Source organism: Branchiostoma belcheri, unplaced genomic scaffold (assembly GCF_001625305.1).
Source record: "Branchiostoma belcheri isolate BF01 breed outbred unplaced genomic scaffold, Haploidv18h27 scaffold1, whole genome shotgun sequence".
NCBI classification, from domain to species: Eukaryota; Metazoa; Chordata; class Leptocardii; order Amphioxiformes; family Branchiostomatidae; genus Branchiostoma; species Branchiostoma belcheri.
Genome location: NW_017802379.1, coordinates 6,538,996 through 6,562,031, shown reverse-complemented (window position 1 = coordinate 6,562,031; position 23,036 = coordinate 6,538,996). Strand labels below are relative to the sequence as shown.

Below are 23,036 nucleotides of genomic sequence, written 5' to 3'. Positions count from 1 at the left end.
TCAAGAGCACATAGCGCAGCACCACATCAGAGGGGCCACCGGCCGAAAAAATGTCGGCGGGACACTTCTGTAGCACTCTTGTACAGGGCCTGAGGGGTCCAACCTCAACCGGGGGAGAGAGAAATAAACCGCTTACTAGGGTCGCAACAATGAGTCCAGTTTGTCAAGAGTTACCCCTGCACTTCCCATTTTTTATCCGTCGTATCTCTAGTTGTCATTGTGATTGTCATCAAAGTGTTTGCGTCGCCTGGCTATCTTTACGGGTGTTGGGCAACGGAGTTGAGACAGAACACACAGTTTTGTGCTCAAAATCCCGAAACTCTGTCAACGCAAATGTCGACTCTCGTCCGACAAAAAAGGGGGGTACAAAAATCTCGGCCCGAGTGTGTTTGCTCAGTTGCCGGCTGGAGTGATCCAGACCTGTCGAAGTGGGTGAGAAAGGTAAAGAAACCATCAACAACTTTTTTGTGAGATGTTTTTTTTCTTCGGACGACTTTTCGTTGCATCACACAAAATCACGTATTGCGAAAACCAAAAACACATGGGTTCGTTGCTCCCTTTAGTTGGACAGCCTCTTCTTGACACTGTTGCCATGGACACGGTGAACAAAACAGGGGAAGTGTCATTAGCCGTTTGGTCCTTCGAGAACAATGCCAAAAGTCCCCGATAATGATTGACGTCTACTTTGCGAAGTTCAGAAAAGAAGGAATTTCCGCTGGCATCTCTTAAAACGTGCGTGGAGTGAGGATTGTGAGCTCCCGTAAACTTACTACGTTACCGCAACTCCTATAGTTGGAGTAAGAGATTAATTCTAAATTCACAATTTTTTTTCGATCATCCTCCAATTTCTTACAGCGAACGACTGGCGTCTAAAAATCTAACGGGAAAAAACAAGAATCGAACCCAGGTGGTTTGAGGAAAGTTGGCCGCTGTAGAAGAAGAGAGGGGGACAGAGAGAGGGAAGGAGAGAGAGAGAGAGGAATAGAGAGAAGGAGCAGTGCCCAGCTGCCCAGATGCTTCAGGGACGGGACGGTGCCGTCATGTTCTCGGCGAACGTCGACGCGACGTCCGCAGAAGAGATAGAAGATGTCGACGCCGTGAGTTTTTTTTTTCTGTTCAATTTCGTAGGATGGTTTTATGGAAAATATGAATTGTAAGCCGTTGGTATTCTCTGTACGTTAAGTGCAAGTTACTCAGAACATTGAGAAGAGGTCTATCCTAGTGTATATGTACTTGCATAAAAGGAGCCTTGGTGCAGTCGCATTGCACTGTACATAGTACAACCAGTTATCAAAGACACATTACCCTCAAGTATCGATGAATATAGACTGTTGGAAGAACATTTCCTCCTTATGCTTAAGGGTTACACCACCTTTTCCTTCGTCTCCAAAAGACACAATAGCCTTCGTTTTTCATCAACTTTCACTGTTTGGCACAGTTTGTTTGTTGTTCCTGCCATTTCTAGCCGACGGTGTGCAGCCGTGGACAAACAAAGAGGCGGTTATTCTAGCTGCTTTTGAAACCAATTAGACCGTGATTTGTTTAAAGAAGGTTCCTAAGACTGCCCATTTCGGCGTCTTGTGCCGGGAAAGAGGATTTCCCCCGAAACAGTCACAGAGTACGGCCGGCTGCCGATGCTCGCCGCGCCGCTTCCTATGTCTAAATCGATCCCTCCGGCTTTCTCCTTAAGCCCAGGTAAAATATTTGCCCAAGTGTTGGACACCTTTGTGTCTGTGGGCCGGTGGGCCGTGAGCCCTGTCCGGCGCCCGCCTAACCTATAAGCCGGCTGCGTTTGTTCGGGACCCGGTGTCGGGTTCTCGTGGAAAGTGCTGGTACTTCCTCGCGCGAAAATAGTTTAAAAGGCATGGAGAAAATCAATGATTTAAAGGTACACCATTCTGTAAATTTTAACATGCGTTTGTGCATTTAAAGGACGGGGGGGGGGTAGTTTGAATCCTTCGTTTATTCATTTTTCATTTCATCTTTCGTCATTTTTACCCAGGGTAACCCACTCAGTGGTAACACTGCTTTTCAGTGGGGCCCTGCATCAAAAGACAAATGTCTTCAAATAAATCGTAAAGCTACCCAGGGATTTCCCCCTTTTCCCTTCTTCAACTTTATCTGTCAAATCCCTATACTTCTTCGCATGTCCTCTTTCTTTCCTTTTCTCAGTCATATTCTATCCGATTCTTCTTGTTCCTCAAACACTTCCTACTGGAACAACTATGGGCGAGTAGAAACAAGAAGTCTCCAGGCTCCCGGGAATCGAACCCTGGCCCCCAGCCCACGAACCCAACGCACTAACAGCTAGGCTAAAAGGTCCTGCTAGACAGGTCCACTTGCAATTGGTGGCGCTTGAACCACACTATCACACATTTCAAACAGACATCTGGACAATTGTGAACTTGCTCCGGCATGCGCAGTACTAGTCTCGAAAAAACGTTTCCACGCTGAAACAAAAATAAACGAAAACAGCGGGGAAAATCCAAGTGGCAGCACGCGCTCCTTTCTTTCAGCCGCGATTTCACTAAGAACACAAAGCTTTTTATGTGTATTCACAAGCATACAACATGTACGTCACACGTCAAAACCAAATATCTTAAGCCAGAAAAATGGGGGGATTCCGCGTGCCCCAACCTCCCGTCCTTCCTATGCATTGTACTCGCAATACAAATAACAAATAATGCTAAACAAACTACAACCTAAACCTTACATAATTGCCATCTTGTTCATCTGTGCAGTTCAGAAGAACAATGTATTTCTTGTGAGATGTTGAAATCCGAAGAGGAAATGACGTGACCGGATATGTTATGCCTTTTAATACTAGATTTCTATTTAAAAAAAGCTTTAGATTCAAGTATGATTCACACAACTGCGGAGAAACAACTTTCAACTGAGTGCTTTCGTTTAGAGATCTCTCTTTGAGCTTAAGGCAAAAGTAAACTGTTTTCTATCAAAACAAGTTGACAAAACAAGTGCTCCACCCAAGAAGTTTGACCGCATGAATACAAAAGCAATGTCGGAACGACTAATCCGTGGAAACCCAACTGTTCTTTTCTCACCAGAAGGTATAGGTTTAAACACATACATTGCACGGGCACTTATGTAAGAACTTGTATAATGACAGTTTCGTAAGCAACCTGAGTCATCGTTGGACGATAGTTTCGTAACGACTTGAAATGATCACTTGTACACACACACACGTATATGGGGAAGGGGGGTCTTTGCAAGAATCCTGTCTCACTCCTCAAGACATTTCCATACTTAAAGGCACTTTAAAGAAAAGTTTACGTTCCTTATGGGTAATCGAAGCCACGGTTCCTTTGTCCCTGCGTACTTTTCTGACTTTCAGGACGTTGACACAGTCTGGCCACCAAATCTGTCCATCAAAACATGTCATCGATTTTCGTCCATCCCGTATTTGAGGAGAGAAAAAAGGAGAACAAAACGTCCATGGCTTGTATAGAGTTTCAGTACTGTTGTCGGGCACTCCAAGTCGCTATTGTGAGGGTGGGCGCAGGTCCTCCAGCTCGGCTTGGGGAAGTGGGGTCAAGAGGGGTTACGAAGTCCTTCTGGGCAGCTGAGCCAATGTGAAGGGCGCTTCACAATGGAGGCAGAAACATCAGTAAGAGAAAAACCCGGGCCATCTAATGGTAGCCGTGAATAGCCCGACGCTAAGGACCCCCCACTACAGCGTAAAAGGGTGGCAGGTTTTGGAAATTTGAGTTCCACATAGAACAAAACTTGATGACTCAACTGCCTGTTTCACAAATGCGACGTGTATGTAATAACTATATGTATACACGAATGTGTTTGGAAAATAACTTAGAGACGAGATTGTGACGACTGTGTTTGCTTGTTTAGTAGAAGGAAATCTTGCCAACGACGAAACCTACGAGCGTAAAAGCGCAGGTTTTGGAAATTTGAGTTCCACCTAGAACAAAACGTGATGACTCAACTGCCTCTTTCACAAATGCGACGTGTATGTAATAACTATGTATACACGAAGTGCGTTTGGCAAATGACTTAAAAACGAGATTGTGACGACTGTTTGCTTGTTTAGTAGGAGGGAATCTTGTCAACAGCGAAACCTACAGCGTAAAAGGGTTGCAGGTTTTGGAAATTTGAGTTCCACCTAGAACAAAACTTGATGACTCAACCGCCTCTTTCACAAATGCGACGTGTATGTACGTATGTATGCATGTATGCATGTATATACGACAAGCGTTTGGAAAATGACTTAGAGACGAGATTGTGACGACTGTGTTTGCTTGTTTAGTAGGAGGAAATCTTGCCAACCACGAAACAGTTTGAAATGTTACATCAGCATCGCTGTTTGTAACTTAGGCGTAGCGGTATGTCGGAAACTAACGCTGACACTCACGTATACTTACTGTTTATCATATTGATAAACGTGACACATGGGGCCACCACCCGTTCAAAGTTATAGATAACATTACTCATATCACATAGGGTTGCGAAGAACGCTCGGCTACGAAGGTATCAGCCCAGTTCACAATGGAACAACTGTTACAGAAAAGTTGTCGCAACCTTTTTTTTTGTTTCATCATAATTGCCGTTTAATTCTTTCTTACCAGTTTTTTTTTCAAACCCCACCGTCCCTATCTAATGATAGAAGTCTATCTTTACATCCATTGATAAAAAGAACATTTCTATAGCAGCTTCATCTAGATACAACAAAAGATATGTACGACAAAACCACTCGAAAAATATCTTCTTGTCTTCTTGTCCGATTATCCTTATTTTGTTTCATGCACACTTGAGCACAACTCTGCGTCAAATCAGCAAAATAAACCCATGTAAAGCTGATCTATGTTAACTCCATATACAATCAAACTAATGAACGAAAATTGACTCGCCGTGACAGGCTTTTTGGGTGCTATGTAGCTATCTTGTCCATTCTTTGTGTATTTTTATAGTTCTCTCCATGTGCGATGTACACGTTATCTTCGTTGACTAGCGTAGCGGAAAATCCTACTACAAGCACGCCACAACAAACAAAGCTTTACAACACACAGTATTAAACGTTTGCTGCATGTAACATAACTGTAGTATTCAAAATTGGGTACATCTTTTAATGTGAAAAATTAAAGATTGGTAGAATTTTCATGATGAAAATTTCAGAGTACTGGATTCTACAAAACATATATGCTAACGATAGAAAATGGAGGGGGAAGGATCGAGTCCGACGCAGCACGAGGGTTGCCGAGTATTCCCGATCCGCCCCCGAAAAATCCCGAACACCTGTCGTCGATTTTTTTTTTCCTTTTCAAACTTTCAAACCAAGTGGGAAAACTCGTACTGTGGGAAAGTTCCACACGGCTACGTACTCGGGTCCCCTTACATGTTTACAGTGGTTTTAATACTGCGACTGTTCCTTCGCCTGGTGTTTACTCCGACTTCTTTACACCGCGTGTAAGTGGGCGTCTCGTGTGTGGGGAGCCTTAGCCTGAGTACCGCAGTCCGACTTCAAGAGGGCAGGGCTGAGAAAACTTCTTGAGACACTTCAGGAGACTTAAGGCGCGAATGGAAGGTTCCTTGGAGAGAATAAAGCACTTTGGCAGCCAGACGACAACGTCTTGTACTTAGACCACCTTGTAAGCCCATTCGAACATGCGTGTAGAACTAAGAACAGGTTTTATGTACATGTGGAATTTTGGTCTACGTTGCATCAGAATTTTGCCTGTTGCAGACAACTTCTTTTCCGTCACATTTGGAAACTACAGCTGGGATGTTAACCTTACATGTGCGAATACGACCTTACATGAGACATTCTGCCGAATTGCTATGGACAATACATAACGGGTTTCGCGCAGGTGCAGTACGTTCTGCCGATGTGTTATGTTCATGTGTATACAGCACATCGGCAGAACGTACTGCACCTGCGCGAAACTCGTAATGTATTGTCCATAGCACTTCTGTAGAACGTTTTATATAAGGTCGTATTTGCGCATATAAGGCTAACACGCCGTCTGTAGTTTCCGAATGTTATGTCGGAAAAAATATCGTCTGCAACGGGCGAAATTTTGACCAAAAATTCAACGAAAACCGTGAAAAATCAGAGTTATGCACAGGCGCAGTACTACATGTACTCGTAGCAGATCGATATCACGTGACTTTGTCAACACCACGGTCTGGTCAGCTGATCTCGCTATCGTCTGCGTGCGTCACAGCCAAAGTCTGGAAATAGACTTTCAAAACAACTATTGCCCCTAAAAATAATCACAAACACTTTCACACTCTGCAACCTCAGCAAAACACTCGCACTCCAGCCAATGCCGCCGTTCAAAACACCGAGTGCCTAGTTGAGGAAACCGGTCGTCGCTATTTGCCTTGCTCTTGACTCCCCTGCCCGGCTGATTCCTGCAAAGAAACGGTTTGCATGTACCGTGGCATTAGACTAGGTCAGGGCGACCCGCTTAATCTAAAAGTGCAAACTTGGATGTCTACGAGGATCATCCCAGTTTGGTCCACACGCGTAGACATCCTCGCTCCCCTGGCATTTCGAGTGGTCTGCCACCAACCCCCCGCCACGAACCGCCAGCGTCACCGGTTTTAGGTCTGTCGTAAAATGTAGACAAACAGAGCGGAATCCCTCAGTTTGTCCCTTCATCTGTGATAGGAACGTGTCCTAATGGATACCACACAAACCTACACAAGTGGGAAACAAAATAAGGGTGAAGGACTGAGTGTATATCCTCTTCTCCAACCGGAATACAAGTATTCGCGTGCACAATGTTTTCGATCAAATGATTTCTCTAAATATAGAAATTTCCCGATATCCAGGGGATTAATTTAAGTACAAACACGACTGGAAATCCGTTTGAAGGGTATACTTTGTCATTCGTGTTTTTCACCATTGTTGTACATGAGATTTGATAGAATGCTATGACTTGCAGATTTGTGAACTGGATGTTCGTTTGACCCTTCCCCCAGTTTTTTAGCCTATTTATTTTGGTTGTAAATCTATAAATACCACAAAAAGCGATGTTTTTTCTTCTGCTTTTTATATCATGTCAAAGGTAACGCATCACTGACTTGCAGTTAACGTGCAATATACATCAGAAACAAAATTATGAAATGATTGAACTAGCGCTAGACAAAATGAGACATACTAGTATGAGGACTTTGGAAACTTTTGCAATACCTGAAACGACCTAAATGAACGGGTACGAACTACATGTCTATGTTTTATGCGTTTTTAATACCATATATGTGTACAATTACAACGATATGTCTATTTATTCATTACAACTACATTTTTATGTATTTTTATTAACACTTCAACCATGTAACCTGTATCTTGTTGTCTGACCCTGACCTCTTCCCTAATGACCTCAATGAAAAGCGGCCAGCAGGCCGATTTAAGTCATTTTACAAAGTCTAAAAAACGACAAGCAAACGAATATATACATTATGAATTCATTATTTCTCGAGTTACCATATGAAAGAGTATGCACAATATACATATTTGCTAACACCAAACATAGAGGTAGAAAAAACTACCTCCATGCACCAAATAAGGCATACATCTGCCGAAATACTTTTCAATGTTCTGCAATGTTGCAAAATTTATGTCAAAATGTTATTCTGCAATTTGCAAACACTTTCTGCAAATACACAATCTTTTCAGATTGGTAGAAGTTTTTCTATAGCAATAACAGTAAGAAAAGTAAAAAATTATGCCCCTAAAAACTGCGCTATCTGGGTTTAGAAGCAAGATATGTTGTTTGTGCGGCACATCTGGGCAAACCTATGGCCATATCCACAGAGTCAGACACCATTGAACCCCAAGCCTGATTTTTTCAGTGTGCAAAATTGCAGGTTGATTTCTTCTGCAATATTGACAATATCTTTGTAAAATGCAGACTGCAGGTGGTTATTTCTAACACTGATATGTACCTGTGTGATCGAGCAGGTATAGTACACACTGTAAAGCAAATATAAAGGATAAATAAACCAGGTGTCTCCTAAGATCCAACGTACTGCTTCAACTCAGCCGCTTGTATGGCGCTACCACATTCGTCGTACGTCGTTGTACGGTGTCGATGTCTGTAGGCCGATTGAGCACTTTCAAGCAGGCTGTCATACAACCAACCGCCGACAAGAATCTAACACAGCATCTTCCATTGCAAGACAGTTTTACAACTTTGCAGGACACTGACACGACTATCCCACGAATTCCTTCAGTTTGCGACTGTACGATGCGTGTGAGACTGTGACTTGGCCCCTTAAAACCCAGTTTTAAAGATCACGTAGCGACACACCCCTTGTGTATAGTTCTAATACCGTCCTTTCTTCCCGTAAAGCCCCAACAATAGTAGCAGCGCTGGTGTCAGATTATGAAAACACAAAACATAGTTTGTCGACCGGCACTATTCTGTGACCGATACGAAAACACTGCGACCAGTTTTTAATCCTTTCGGATGCGCTTGTATAGAAAAACGTATGTTTTTAACACAGACCTTAGCCTTGTGACCCCTTGAAGTTGCCCAAGCGGCATAAGCATTCACAATAACAAGTTACTGATATCCATGCCTAGCTTTGTGCATTATGGGTTTTACGTTTTTTGCGTTCCACTGTTGTGTAAAACATAGGCCTAAACCTAGATCACGTAGTAAGATCTAGTTAATTTCAAGTTTCTTGATTCTTTTAAACAATTCTTTGTAGCTTTTTTCAACGATATTCACATTGATTACAACGTCTTAATTAAGGAGTTAATTAACATGCAATCAATTAGCAATTTATCTTGGAGCTATCCATGTCCTTGACATCTTTCGTTATTTGCTTCCCCGACTCTCTTGGTGGTCTAACCGTCTAAATATATCCTTTGGCTTCACCCAAATGACGAAATATATTAATATGTTTTGACTCTGCAGTAGTTAATGAGGTGTAAAGATGTAATCTTCTGTAATTTATTCTTAATTGTGTACGATAAGAGGCGAGATTGGGAGTAAAAACAGGCCAAACCTTAAACAAAAGGATCAGTCTGGACCAGCGCAAACCTGTGCCGAGCGGCGTTCTTTCTTATTTATGTTTGACGTGAGAAGTTAAGAATTATTGAAAATGTACATATTCTGGGATTAGCAGTTTAAACCTGTGTCGCTTTGCTTTCTGTCGTGAGCCTCAAGTTGTTGGTCTTGTCCAAACAGTGATTATCACCCGTCTAATCAGTATTCAAACCAACCAGCTACGTTTTTTGTGCACCCACGTAACTCGCCTGCCAAACATGCCTCGCGTCTGAACTAAACCTGGCGTGATGTATGTCCGAGTTTGCGGTAACCTTTGCACCAAAGCCGTCCCCGTGCTTTGCACCATTTGAAAGGCACGGGGACGAGAAACTGGCCGGTTATTTCCGACCCGGCCAGGCACAGGTGGACAACACCACTCCGGTACCGCGCTGTTCCACAACAAGCGAGTTGTAGGAAACCTCCACGCCATGCCAGTGTTCTACTACTCAGTAAGTACACGACTTTAGATCTAGTCTTATCAAACCACTTGCTTGTATATTGTTCTCCCTTGTATCTAGGACGCTAATTGCTGTTCTTTAACACAGGTGGATTCCGTGGTCGCCATAACTTGGACGTTATCGCGAAAATTCCTCTACTTTTAATGGCTACCCTTTGTTGGAAAGTCTATAAGGTTATTGTACTGGGAAGAAAAAAAGTCTCATAAGCGCTGGTCTCGGAACAAAGTTGTGCCTATATTTGCAAAGCTCAATACGATCTCGTGCCAGGCAACGTCTGACGACCACTTCACACCAATATCGGCAAAATGGCCGGACGATTGCAGTGATTTTTGAATGGGGATTCCTACAACTAGCTTTGACAGAAGTTTATATTTTCAAGGTTGATGTGTAGAAGTGTGTCCTGTGGACTTGATTGCGTGGAATGCCTTGCGAATGGGGCGTGTGATCCTTTAAGTGTTTGCGCTGGTCATACAAAGCCGAGATGTGTCATTCTTCCACCACTGAACGCCCTGTCAACCTTCACCGTTAAAGTACACTTAAACTTTGCTCGTCTGACTGCCGGTGTAGAGAGTTCCAGTCAAAGTTAAGCCTCGCACACACATACTTCTGTCGGACGGTCTGTGTAACACTTCCAGTAGGAGGTGTGAAGTCTTGGTCCGTACCGCAAACGCTGGCTTCTTGTCCCCGCATCCCGTTGTCCGTGAGAACGCAAACTAACAACCCTAATGGCTTTGTACCGCCTGACCTGACAAGAGATGCCTTTGGCTCTTACGACCCCGTGTGGAAATATCCCACCACATATATAAAAGCTGTGTGTGCACAAAAAGTTGTCCATGTATTCCTAAGCTTTGTATAATTTCCGATGGGCATATTTGCGTTAAGGGCGTCAATACGTAACAACTGGACGTCAACAATCATTACACAACTCTTCCTTTGTCCCATAACTATAGGGATTTGCGTCATCATTTGTCTCCCCCAGCCGGCAGGCCAACAGTTTCATTTTTATTACGATTTGAACTAACTAATTAAACGTGGTATGCGTAGATCATTCTACTTGTTAATTAGCACGCTTGTTTGATTGGGTATGATCCTTTTATATACTGTGCTGAGGCCATCTTGACAGTGTGCCATATCAGGCGTGTATGTCAATGTTAGCCTAAGGCTAGAGGTGACTTTTCCATCAGATTTCCAATGCGGGGTTGTGTTTGAACGTCCGCCCAGCGCAAAAGACCGCCGTGCTGTCATTCCATACTTGTTGACTCGACACGGCGGAGGCCCGGGCATGCTAGCCCGACGTTCCTTCGTGACGCCAATACAGAAAAACCCACAAATCTCCCAATTAGTTGTCCTGACTCCGTTTTCGAGACACCCTGCTAGTTACTGCTAATGTTATGACACCTCGAAGCGTTGTTGAAGCGTTACTATGTGTCAAAAGACAACATAACATTCCTAACAATATAGCCAGAAATTAATTACTACACATTTTGAAGCGAAACGGCAAATTTTGGCAGCATTCTTTCCAAACTTCTGTCTATGCCAACCGAAAAGTCTAGCGATCAAGAATAATCCGTCCTTATAAAATTCTACATGTCCCAGGTACGGCTATCAGATATAAGCGAATTTATCAGCACTAGGGGATTAAAATTTGACGGAATTGTTGAACACTTGATGATTGATATATCTACTACATTGGCTCTAGTATTTGTGCACGATCTGAGGGTGAGGGGGCAATGAATAGTGGTATAAGAAGGAAAAAATATGTGTTGTTTTCGTGGTTTGTTCTTTGATACATAGAAGTGTTAAACTGTTAATGGTATGTAGGTCGGAATGGTTTGCGAGTCCAGTGCCTTCTATGTACCGACATGGCGGCTGAATGTATATGGGGTTAACGTAGGTCACGAATTTATAATCATTGCTTCCACACCTCTTGGCAACATCTTATCACCGGGGTGGTTGTATTTGCCTTGCTGTCGTGGTGCTTCAGCGAACGAGGCGTTATCAGTGATTGTATGTCACCAGATGCAGTCGCTACAACACCGTCCGACATGTGTGCGTGTCCCCCGGTCGACGTTATCACTGCCACATTCCGAGCGGGCACAACGTCGCACCGGTGGGCCGCCCGGCCTTAATTGTGCTGTGCCGCGGTGCAAATAGCAGAGAAGGCATGCGAAATCACCTTACAGTGTTACCAGTCTCCTCCCAGCCAAGGGCATACCAAACAAGGAACACACTGTCGCCGGTAACCGCATGGAGAGAGAGTCATTATTTAAAAAGTTCAAACAATGATTTTTGTCAGGTTAGGATTCGATCAAGAGCACCGGTCATGGTAGCGTTACGGTGCCGGGGGCATGCGTGCCAACTTATCTGGTCTTCTCCCTCCTCATAATGAGTTTGTATCGGCGCTTAAATTAAAAGCTAACACTCACCAACGGCGCAGTGCGTCATTCAGTGCGTATCAAACACGACACGGGTGTTTGTGGGTTCAAAGTGGCGCCCACAACCGCACGTCATGTTCGACATTGTGTAACCATGTCATTCGCAAACTGCCCCCTCCCCCTTTTTGTCCTAACTATGTACGTTAGAGTTCACCCATATCTATTTCCTAGGGCTCTTTTCCATCGCTATTTGCGCCTTCCAACATCTTCGACAAGTTATTTTGACATCTCTGGTAGCAAAAACAAAGTTACTGGTCATATCTTCCCAATGTCACAACGAAAAAGCCTCAATAAATACAGACTGCGGTAGGTTGTAGTATGTCTTGACCTCTAAATATTTGTAGGTACTAATTCAGAAATGGTACAATGGTTTAGGACGTGAGTGTCACGGCTCGTGATCGCTGTTTACGCCAACCTTTAGCTATAGCTCATACAGGGGCCATCGGGAACGTGTTCGATTGCATTGTATGGTGCCTTCACCACGATATTGTTGCTTATCTTCATCTGATAAGAGAACAACATGCACTGGTGTCCTCGCAATATTTTTCTCGTCTCTAGAGTAAAGGAAATAGACTGTTTATTGTGATGAAGAATGCGTTGTTTATTTGCATGGTCCATGCGCGTGTCTTCGACCTATTTCGTTGATCCTAGCTATAGATAGCAGTGTACACACACAGGCTAAACACAACACACTATTCTTGAACGTACGGTTGTACAAACTCAACAATGATGTCCAAATTCAGGTCTTTTCTCTAAGAATGCTTTCGATGATCCTGGCTTAGTGACTGTTTTAGTTCAGATGAAAGTGTTGGGACCGAGTTATTCATTGACGGTGTATCTATATTAAGCTACGTATTGTACATTTTGCAAATTAGTAACAGCCTTGTACAATATGCTGTTAACCCTACCACCCCTTTACTGTTCAAAGTCTGGGGCAGATACTTAGTTATACTTACTCGTGTGAACTCATGTTCGCCAAATATATGCTGTCCCACGGCACCCAAATCCGTAGAGAGAAAGAGAGGCTCTTAGGACCACTACGGAATGGCGAAGTACTCGTCCGATTGCTTATCGAGGTCCGCGAGTTGAAATTCTGATCTCTCGTGCATTTGAATCGATGTAAGACTAGATACCTTATCGATTAGCAATTGGGACATGGTCATGCAACTAGATCGTGTATTTAACCACTAGCTAGTTACGTCATTCACCGAACAAAGAGATCCCATTGACAAGAACTTCTATCCGGAATATTCGCGACGTGACAGCTGACATGTTTGCCATTTGTTGACACGTTTTTATTTGTCCTGTGTTAACCCAGGAGCCGAGTTCACTGTTAGAGTTACACCCGAGCGGAGCGGTCATGGGCGCGCAGAACAACGCATTCGCCCCGCTACCGGACATCGACGCCTTCCTGCACAACACGGGCCTCAACATAGACCAGATCCAGCAGGGTCACGTGACGCCCGGGGACTCGCCATCCCCCGATCACGTGTCCGTCAAGTTCGAAGAACCCAGGTACTACTGTACTGAGCATGCGCAGGAAGGCGTCACCGGCCAATCACAGGCCATGTTCGTGGATCACGTGGACGAGCAGGACCAGACGATGTGGGAGGAGCAACTGCAGACGGTAGACATGCACGAGGTGAGGAAAAACCTGGGCAAGATGCAGCCACTCATCATCAAGGAGGTCGTCAAGGACATCGAAGTCGCCTGTAAGCTCCTCAACATCCCCTCTGGTGAGATATTCTTGGTTTTGTCTTATTTGCAGCAAAAGTTCTTTCTGTTATGCTACAAAAATTGAAAGTTCATAAGGGACTAGAATGAAAGCTTATCTTGTTTGGTAGGTGATGTTATCAACGTTTCAAACTTTATTTTAAACCCACATAAATGTACACTCACGTTTACCAAGAAACAAATGTTTTCTATGGCCTTCTTCAAGAAAACTACCCCAACCAGTCCTGACACGTGACCTAGCGGGAACGTAACGTCATTATTGAGTCGAGTCGAGCCGAAAATGTGTCCCAATTGACGATAACAGTCTTTGAAATTCCTTTCATGACAGACCCTCACTACTGGACGGTGGAGCACGTAGAAAAGTGGCTGTTGTGGACCCTCCACCAGTACAGACTCCCTCCGCTCAACCTCGACTACTTCCGCATGAGCGGCGTCACACTGTGCATGCTCAGCGAGGACGACTTCCGTTTTAGAGCGCCACGCTGCGGAGACATCCTGTATGCTCACCTCGACGTCTGGAAGACAGGTGCGTACAGGACACATATTTCACATCCTACGTCAAAAGACTCAACCTAGTTGTTCAGCGAAACGGAAGGATAGTCAGTTCCCTGTGGTGTTGGATTACATTATGTAGCAAGTGGCAGGACAGAGTTGGAGGGGCTGGGTACAAAAAAAGATATATGTGAATGTGTTGTGGCTTGTTAGGCTAGACCATGGGATGGTTAACATTATATGGATTTGCCTAGCAAATGTTACCTTTCTAATCTATAATCCTGTTTTGTTCACACAGCGTCACGGATAGCAGGTCTACACATTTTCCCAGAAAGCGAAGAAGAAGACGTTGACAAAGGTGAGCATTTAGAATTATCACGTTATGTTTTCTCTGTTAGTGTTAGAGGACCCCCTCCCCACCTCAAATTCCCATACTTTGCACGTGTAGCCATATGTGATCCAGAGAACTTTGTGTAAGGCCAAGGAGACTACTTTGTACGTATCGTAGCCAGTGTCAATGCTTCTACTTTCAATGTATTAAGATTTCCCCTCTTTTTTTGCAGACGACCTGTCGAGTCCAACCACAGTGAAAGAAGAAAGGACCTCCCCTCCTCCCTCGTGTAATGGCGTTAAAGGCTGTAAGTGTTATATTATATTATATTATATTATATTATATTATATTATATTATATTATATTATATTATATTATATTATATTATATTATATTATATTATATTATATTATATTATATTATATTATATTATATTATATTATATTATATTATATTATATTATATTATATTATATTATATTATATTATTACATGTAGTTAAAAAAATCAATATTTGTAACATCTGTCAGCCATGTTAACTTAGTTCTGTCTCAATTTGTAATAAAAAGTGATTTGATATATCCTCTGACAATAAAAATCTTTTGCATTTCCAGTGACGGACCGCCCACCCATAGGACCTATCACGTCAATGACCCCTAACCATCAAGGTAAAGACAACAGCATTTTTTTCTTACTCTGGTAATTTAGCACGAAACTGTTCCCCCAAAAAAGTCCACATTAAGTATGATGTGCAGTTAAAACATTGAATAGCGCTCAGGGGACCGAAAAATCTGGTCTATTTGGACAGGTGGTCAATATCAAGATTCTTAATGCTTGTAGAGTTGGCCACTTGTACAGGTTTGACTGAGCTAGAATGGGACTCCTTGACACAACTAGTACGTAATATTTCATCTTTAACTTTAAAACAGTAAGTGGCTACACGTTAAGAATTACGATTCTCCAATCTTCTTGATTTCAGCGGGAATCCACTTGTGGCAGTTCCTGAAAGAGTTGCTGCTCCAACCGGAGTCGTACAGCCACTGTATCCGCTGGATCGACAGAGACGCAGGTATGACATGACATGGTTCATGGTTACTGCTGGCTTGTAACATCTATCTGCCACTTTGGGGATTAGAAAAGCGGTCAGTGTCTCTTATAACGTTAGAAATGTAAGCATGGGTCTCTTCTAGACTCCTGTACAAGCCTCCGAGCGGGTGGGCGTTTTAATACTGGATTTTGTAGGATTGTTAACACGCTCTTATATGCCGGCCATCGTACAACCAACCGGCTTCGCGGCGACAAAATTCCCACCCGCTCGGAGGCCTGCACGGGAGGCTAAGCCTCAAGGCGTTCTAATAGACCGATCCCGAATGTCCATCACAATTAAGAATTTCAACCAATGAGAGAGTGACAATTAACGGTTCGACCAATGAGAGAGCGGCTTTATGTCCGTTAAATATTTGCATTTCTATTGTACTAGACAGGTAGCCGACTTTGGCCTTGTGACGTCAATCACGTTCAGGTCCCAAAAAAGGTCTGATGAAAGATTTGATAACAAAACTTAAGGTGAACGGTTTATCTTATTAGTAAATAGAACGTGACGTGTGGGTTAAATACCCATTTACTTTAGTTTATAAATATGTGATCTTGTAAAAGGTTTCTTGTCTAAAGTTAAAACCTTTGATCCAACACAAAGAAGTTCTCTCACCTAGAGCTTTCGATCAGTCGCTCTGGTCTTCCTCAGTAGACTGACCCAGTGAGGCTTGTCACGTGGCTTCTTTGAAGTGTGACGTCAACACTGGGTCAAAGGTATCTGGTAGACGATGTCGGCCCCCGTCGCGGTTGAGTGAAAGGTGATGGGCCCTAGCTGATGTAAATAAAATGTTTCTTGTTTTTTTTCTCTCCCAGGAATTTTCAAAATCGAAGACTCTGTGGAGGTGGCTCGACTGTGGGGTCTCCGGAAGAACCGTCCCGCCATGAACTATGACAAACTGTCTCGCTCCATCCGACAATACTACCGCAAGGGCATCATCAAGAAGACCGACATCTCCCAGAGACTTGTGTACCAGTTCTGTCAGCCCATTGCAGGAGTTACGGTGAAGAAAGAGCCCTGAACTCTCCACGGTTTCGACTTGTACATAGACCACACGTTTAACGTCCACGTTGTATGTAGTCCCTTTTTTTTGTTGGGAAGGAAGATGTTACGATCGAAAAGCGCTGGATCTGAGGCTGTTTTAAAAAGCTGTACTCTGTGTGTTTTGAATTGAAAAGACTATACCATTACAAGCACGTATTCTCAAGGCACATTGCTCACGATGACTTGAAGATAGAAAATGTTGTGCATTTCTATTGGTCCCCAATTGAAAACTGACAGAAATGTCTTTTTGGCGACGCCCCAGGAGCGGAGGTATTTTTACTTTTTGTATAAACTTGAGGCAGACAAATCATCAAGAAATTGATGAAAGAGGAATGTGCAAGTTCATCTGAAAGACGTATCACCAAACCTTCATTGTGTCTGTTTCTTCCACGAAATCTTACTTAGCACCGTTGGTGTGAGTATAGTAAATTGCCCATCCAACACTATTAAAACCACAGAGTACAGCTTTCAATGCTTAATGTAAGATTCAAGTGGCTGCTTTGAGCATCATCATAGAAGAGAAGGCATAAGTGAGCATGCGCGTTCATCAGAATCTAAATCATTGTGATTCGAAGCGGTAAAACCAGGCAACGCGCATGTGTGGAAGGCAGCTACTAACGCTATGGCTTGCGTAAGTGATGTCAGGGCTATACCATTGCAAAAGGGTAACATATTTTGTATACATATTCTTCGTATATTATAGAAAACATATCAGCCCATTCTCGATATGACTAGCAACAGTTACCCATGCATTTCCCTTTGTTTTCAGGTGTTGGTATGTATAAACTAACGAGTTCAAGTGCATTTTCACCCTTGAACCTTTTCAATGGTATAGCCCATGACGTAACAGTAAATTGAATGACGTATGAGAGATTGACTTCCGGTTTGTGACATTTTAAAAAAAGGGGGCGCTACGTTTTTACCTGGGAGGCGGTTTTCTACCTTGGCACAAAGTGTACCTATATTTTTTGATGGAAGATACTTTTGTAAAACCAACACATTCCAAACGTAGATTTGAAAACCTTACGTTGTTGACGAAAAGAGAGTTTATTCCCTAGTCTAAATACGACCATGGTGACAGGATATGGAGAACTTTACACTAATTAAAAAGTTTTGCTCTTCAAATTTTGTAGCCGACGAAGGGGTTGTCCCTGAAACTGTAAAGAAATTAATTAACATATCGGTCAATAAAAGATAGAAGCCGTATTCACTGAGGCAGTTTTCGGATGATCTGAGGATATACAAGAATATTTCAATTGAAAATGGCATTCTAAGCAAAACTCAATAATCTTTGTTCGTGAAAACATAACAGGCATCGTTTCTAGTATGTGAAAGTTATAAGGATATACATAATAAATACTCAAGCTCTATGCAACCTACTTGAAAGAAAAGCTTATTCTAGTTCTGAAAAAGGGCAATAAACTTCGATGTATGACTGTAAATATTGCAATGAAGTGGCAATGTAAAATCTATATGTGTTGATCACTAGTTTCTATGCGATTCATAGATTTTGTATAGTTTAATTGTGTTCATGCCACGACGATAGCTTTATACATGGACTAAATCACTTTTGAACATATCAGACACATTGGTGGAACAAGTGCATCAGTCGATGCAATGTTGTAGGAACGTATTGAATATGTTGGTTACTTCTTAGTCATTACGAACAGAGAGCACGTGTATATACATGACATGTATTATTTTCTGTATCGAGCGCCCAAACAAGAACCGTTTGGTGTAATAAAATGTAACTGAACTACATCTTTGTGTGATTGGAATCCATATAGTTAGCAATCATGGTTCGTGTCCATACCTCTCAAATAGAAACTCTTAAAGAGAAAACTATATTATGATCTGATGACATACTAGAAAAATGTAGTCTGGGTGCCAGACTGTTGCCAGGGCCAGAACACTAGCCTGGTTACCAAACCTATATTTTTATAACTTCCGAGTCCTACAGCCTCTCCGCAAATTAGGACTCGGGAGCTATAATAGGTTTGGTAACCAGGCTACCAGAACACAGGCTAGCTCCACGGCTCCAGGGCTAACATGTCCCCAAGGAAAGTTTACAATGGCCACCCCTCATTCAGTAGCCTGGGTGCCATCCTCCGTAGTTACCTGGCACCTAGGCTACTAACCTGTGTCCTAACCGTGAGGATAGTCTGACAGTCAACACCACCAGTTACCATGGTGATAGACGCTTGGATCAGGTCATTGACTTTGTTTGTTTGTTTGTTTGTTTGTTTGTTTGTTTGTTTGTTTGTTTGTTTGGAGCGAAGCGCAAGAGGAAGAGGAGGAAGAAGAAATAGAGCAAAAACAATATGTTTTCCTTTTTCGAAGTTAAATACATGTTGTATAATGAAAGGATATAAATCTCCACCGCACGGCATACCCAGCATCCACTGCGGAAGGTTATACCAGGTCAAACTAGAACCCACCTGTAAGACTGGTCCTCTGGGTCTAGACTAGGAAGATTTTACTGCAAAAGCATCGCTGTGTTACGTCACTTCAGCAGTTACTAGTATTTTCATAGTTTCTTCAGAGTTAGCAGCCTTTTCTATGTGTTTAGTCCCAACTATTAGTAAAGGAATTGAGCCATCCTGTTTTTGCACAGTTAAGTCATAGTCTCTTGAGACTGACTGACACAGACTAATCCCAAGGTAACCATCAGACCAAAAAAATCGGCTTAATCTCAAGCTGACGGCCAGAGTCGTGAGACAGGGCTTAACGACGATCAAGATCAAAGAACTGCGATGTCAGACGCTATTAATTATTCACAGTTTCACCACTAATTCTGTCAGCTGTCAACCACAAAAGCGAACTGGCTGACGTCTCAGTATTTGGTCTCCTACCCCTTACTGTAGCTATAAGGCCACAGCAAGTAAATTTTATGGATGGCATCCTCCACAGATTCCAAATCTAATGCGAGCGGGCGAAAAAAACAAGGCGGGCCGAAAAAAACAAGGTTCTTACATTTTGAAATTTTGTCTCAATCATTGTACAAATGGTTTTGATTCAATGGGAACATCACATATACACAGCCAACATCACATATCACTGCATCAAAGTAAGAAACAAAACATAAAATCAGAGCCTTGTCTTGTCTCCTCTCTTTATATTTATCTGCCATCCACCTTCCGGCATGGCAACAGACATCTTGGCCTATTTTCGGCATGGTGACCACGGTCAGAAGGCAACAAAATTTCTTGTGTTTTTTTTTTCAAAATCAGGCGAAAATTAATGCGCGTGCGGATGTCATCCATAAAAATTACTTGCTGTGGCCTAAAGTAATAATCTTGTCAGCGACAAGAGAGAGGGGCAGAGAGAAAGAAAGAGAGAGAAAGAAAAACAGACCCAGACAGAGAGAGGGAGAGAGCTTCAGAGAGAGTGTCATTCATTCAAACAATGGTGTGATATCTTTAATTTTGCTGAGTAGGCTTTTCAAAACTTTTAATAATCATACTCTACTTGCCTCCTGTCCGTTCTTTTATTCTGCTGTCAGTTTCTGAACCGTTTGGAACTGACAGCAGAATAAAAGAACGGACAGGAGACATCACGTGACTGTACTGGGGTTAAAAGGTGATGAACAACCCCCGTTTACAGATAGTATTTCGTCATCGACACACCTCACTTCCCCATTGTCTGTAACTCATTGTTTCCCTGTGTGACCAGTAGAACACCACCAACTTTATAGACAGGTAGCGTCTGTAAGAAATATAGCATTCATCTAGGGCTCTAAGGTAAGTACACAGCCTTGTAAGACTACGATATAAACTTAGTTGGAACTAAAAGGTACCCAGGTGTAAGGATTGATAAACAAGACTAGTTACGGTATGTTATAGGCAAAAAGGATTAAAAGTACATGTAGTAGTGGGGAGGGGACTGTGACTTGTAGAACACACCAAATTAGAAACGTAGTGACTGATCTGTAAGAAGTACGGACTTAAGCTTTATCTAGGGCTCTAAGGTAAGTTCACAGCCTTTTAAGTCTTCTAACATTCAGATTTAAACTTTGTTGGGACTAAAGGTACCCATGTATTAAGCAAGGCTAGGCATGGTTGGTTAGGCTAAAAATTAAAGTCCAACAGGCTAGGGGATCGAACTGTGATCTGTAGAACTCCACCAAATCATAAACTTGATAAACACTGGATTAACCTAATGCTCTAAGGTTAAATTCAAAGTCTCAAAAGTCTTCTAACAATTAGATATAAACTGACTAAAGGTACCCAGGTGTAAGGATTGATAAACAACGCTATATAGTCACGGTATGTTAGGCAAAAAAAAAACTAATGTAGCAGTGGGTAGAACACCACCAACTTACAAACTGACTTTATCTAAAGCTTTATCTAATGTATCTTTACAACCTTTTAAGTCTTCTAACACTCGGATATAAACTGTGTTGTGACTAAAAGGTACCCTGCAGCTGGTGTAAGAATTGATAAACAACGCTAGCCATGGTATGTTAGGCCCCATAATTGGGGAGGGGGCTGTGACCCGTAGAACACCACCAGATTAGAGACTTAGTATGTGTAACACACACCTGATGAACCTAATGCTCTAAGGTAATTTGACAACCTTTTAAGTTTTCTAACACTCGGATATAAACTTTTTTTGGGACTCAAAGGTACCCAGGTGTAAGAATTGATAAACAAGGCTAGCCATGGTATGTTAGGCCCCATAATTGGGGAGGGGGCTGTGGCCCGTAGAACACCACCAGATTATAAACTTAGTGTCTGTAACACACACCGGCTTTACTTAATGCTCTTAGGTACGTTCACAACCTTTTAAGTTTTCTAACACTCGGATATAAACTTTATTGGGACTCAAAGGTACCAGGTGTAGGGTAATACTAGCCGTGTGTCAATGAAGGCTAGACATCCAGGTAAACAAGAAAACTATTACTCAATCAACTGGATAGTTTAGACAGTTTTGCAAACTAGGCAGTTTTCAAATCTATCCAGTTGTTTGAGCAACAGTTTGTTTGATCAATTGTCATGTTATGTTATGTTAGGGTAGAAAAAGGGACATAGGAATGGGGAGGGGGACTACGTACTATCAAGTAGTCACTAACTATGGCTTCTGAAATAGATCCCAATCCATTTTACTGGACAGTCATTAAGACATAGAACACTGAAATACCACAGTGGCTATACTGTTTTCAATGCACATTTGGACCCCGAGAACAAAAAAAATTCAACGAAAATATAATCCTTTCTTCCGGTTTTCACATCTGTACTTTAGGACGTCACATCCTTCCGGTTTGTGTACTTTTACACATCTTACATTTGTGACGAAGAAATATGTCTATCCCATGTGTATCAATATTGTAACACCACCCTCTTCAAACGAACTTTCTGGTCAACTACTTTATTTCACAGAAATTGCTTGCCTTTTTTGAAAACATGTGTTGCAAAAATACATTTTCATACACAAAACACGCCACGGTAAGGTTTTGTTGACAGTTTGCAAAGATCCTTCTCGGAATAGGTGACCCGTAAACTAGTCCAACCAGTTTTGGCCAGCCCCTAAATTTGCTTATACAACAACACATGGGGGTGGGGGTGTACAGTGCAGCTGTCTTCATGATAATCTACTGGATATATGGATCATGCATTAAAACCATTGACAAACAAGAATTTGGAGATCTCATACCTCCATGAAATATGTAGAGTTTATGTAAATCTTTTGGGGGGGGGATTTGTCATTTATTATGGAAATAAGGTCGTTATTAACATAATCTAGTTTAATTCATGTTTTTTAAATTAAAATATTTGGCTGGTGAAATTGATATCCTTTGGCAATGTTTCAATTCAACATGTTCTCGATCATTAATTATGCAAATGAGGTAATAAGGTAACTTTCAGTACGGAAACACGTTTGGGTTATCTGGTCTATTCTTCTACCATTACTAATTGCATGGTCTATTCTTACACCATTACTAGTTGTATGAGTCGTCTGTCGGTGACTTCAAGTTTTGTAATTTATACGCATACGAAGTCAATAATGAATGCAGCCAACAATTTCAGCACTGTCTATCTCCTCATTTTAGACAATCGCACTCGAGAACTTTCCTGACTCCAGAATGCCACTGTATGTAGATCTGGTGGAAAAGAAAGAAAAATGCAAGGTGGGAAAACTTTTGATACGTTGTATAGTTTTGAAAATGTTGTATAGTTTTCTTTTGTTGTGTTGTGTTGTGTTGTGTACATGTATGCGTTTGACAATGTAAGCTTAGTATTTTGTAGCTTTATTCTGATATATACTATGTATATCCCATGTATGGTTATATGCTGATATGATATTACTTTTATACCCTTTTGTACTTTTGTACTTCTGTACCCTTGCAACATCATGTAGGATGATGCAAACAAGGGGAAAATGTGGGGGGGGGGCTTCAATTTTGGCCTGGATGCCAGAC

At 42.2% G+C, this 23,036-nt stretch overlaps 1 protein-coding gene across 2 annotated transcripts; it reads left to right on the top strand.

The window, feature by feature from the left end:
• Positions 1-408: 408 nt before the first annotated feature.
• Positions 409-17,341, top strand: LOC109468458 (SAM pointed domain-containing Ets transcription factor-like). 2 transcript variants are annotated; one of them, XM_019766705.1, is made up of 9 exons: positions 409-441; positions 856-1,097; positions 13,244-13,661; positions 13,988-14,185; positions 14,450-14,509; positions 14,715-14,789; positions 15,096-15,149; positions 15,461-15,550; positions 16,390-17,341. In XM_019766705.1, the coding sequence occupies exons 2-9, from the start codon at positions 1,014-1,016 to the stop codon at positions 16,593-16,595; spliced, it is 1,185 nt and encodes a 394-aa protein (XP_019622264.1). In that variant the 5' UTR covers positions 409-441; positions 856-1,013; the 3' UTR covers positions 16,596-17,341. The 2 variants fall into 2 exon arrangements, with proteins under 2 accessions (XP_019622264.1, XP_019622271.1); XM_019766712.1 differs by lacking the exons at positions 409-441; positions 856-1,097 and adding an exon at positions 9,255-9,481.
• Positions 17,342-23,036: the final 5,695 nt, after the last annotated feature.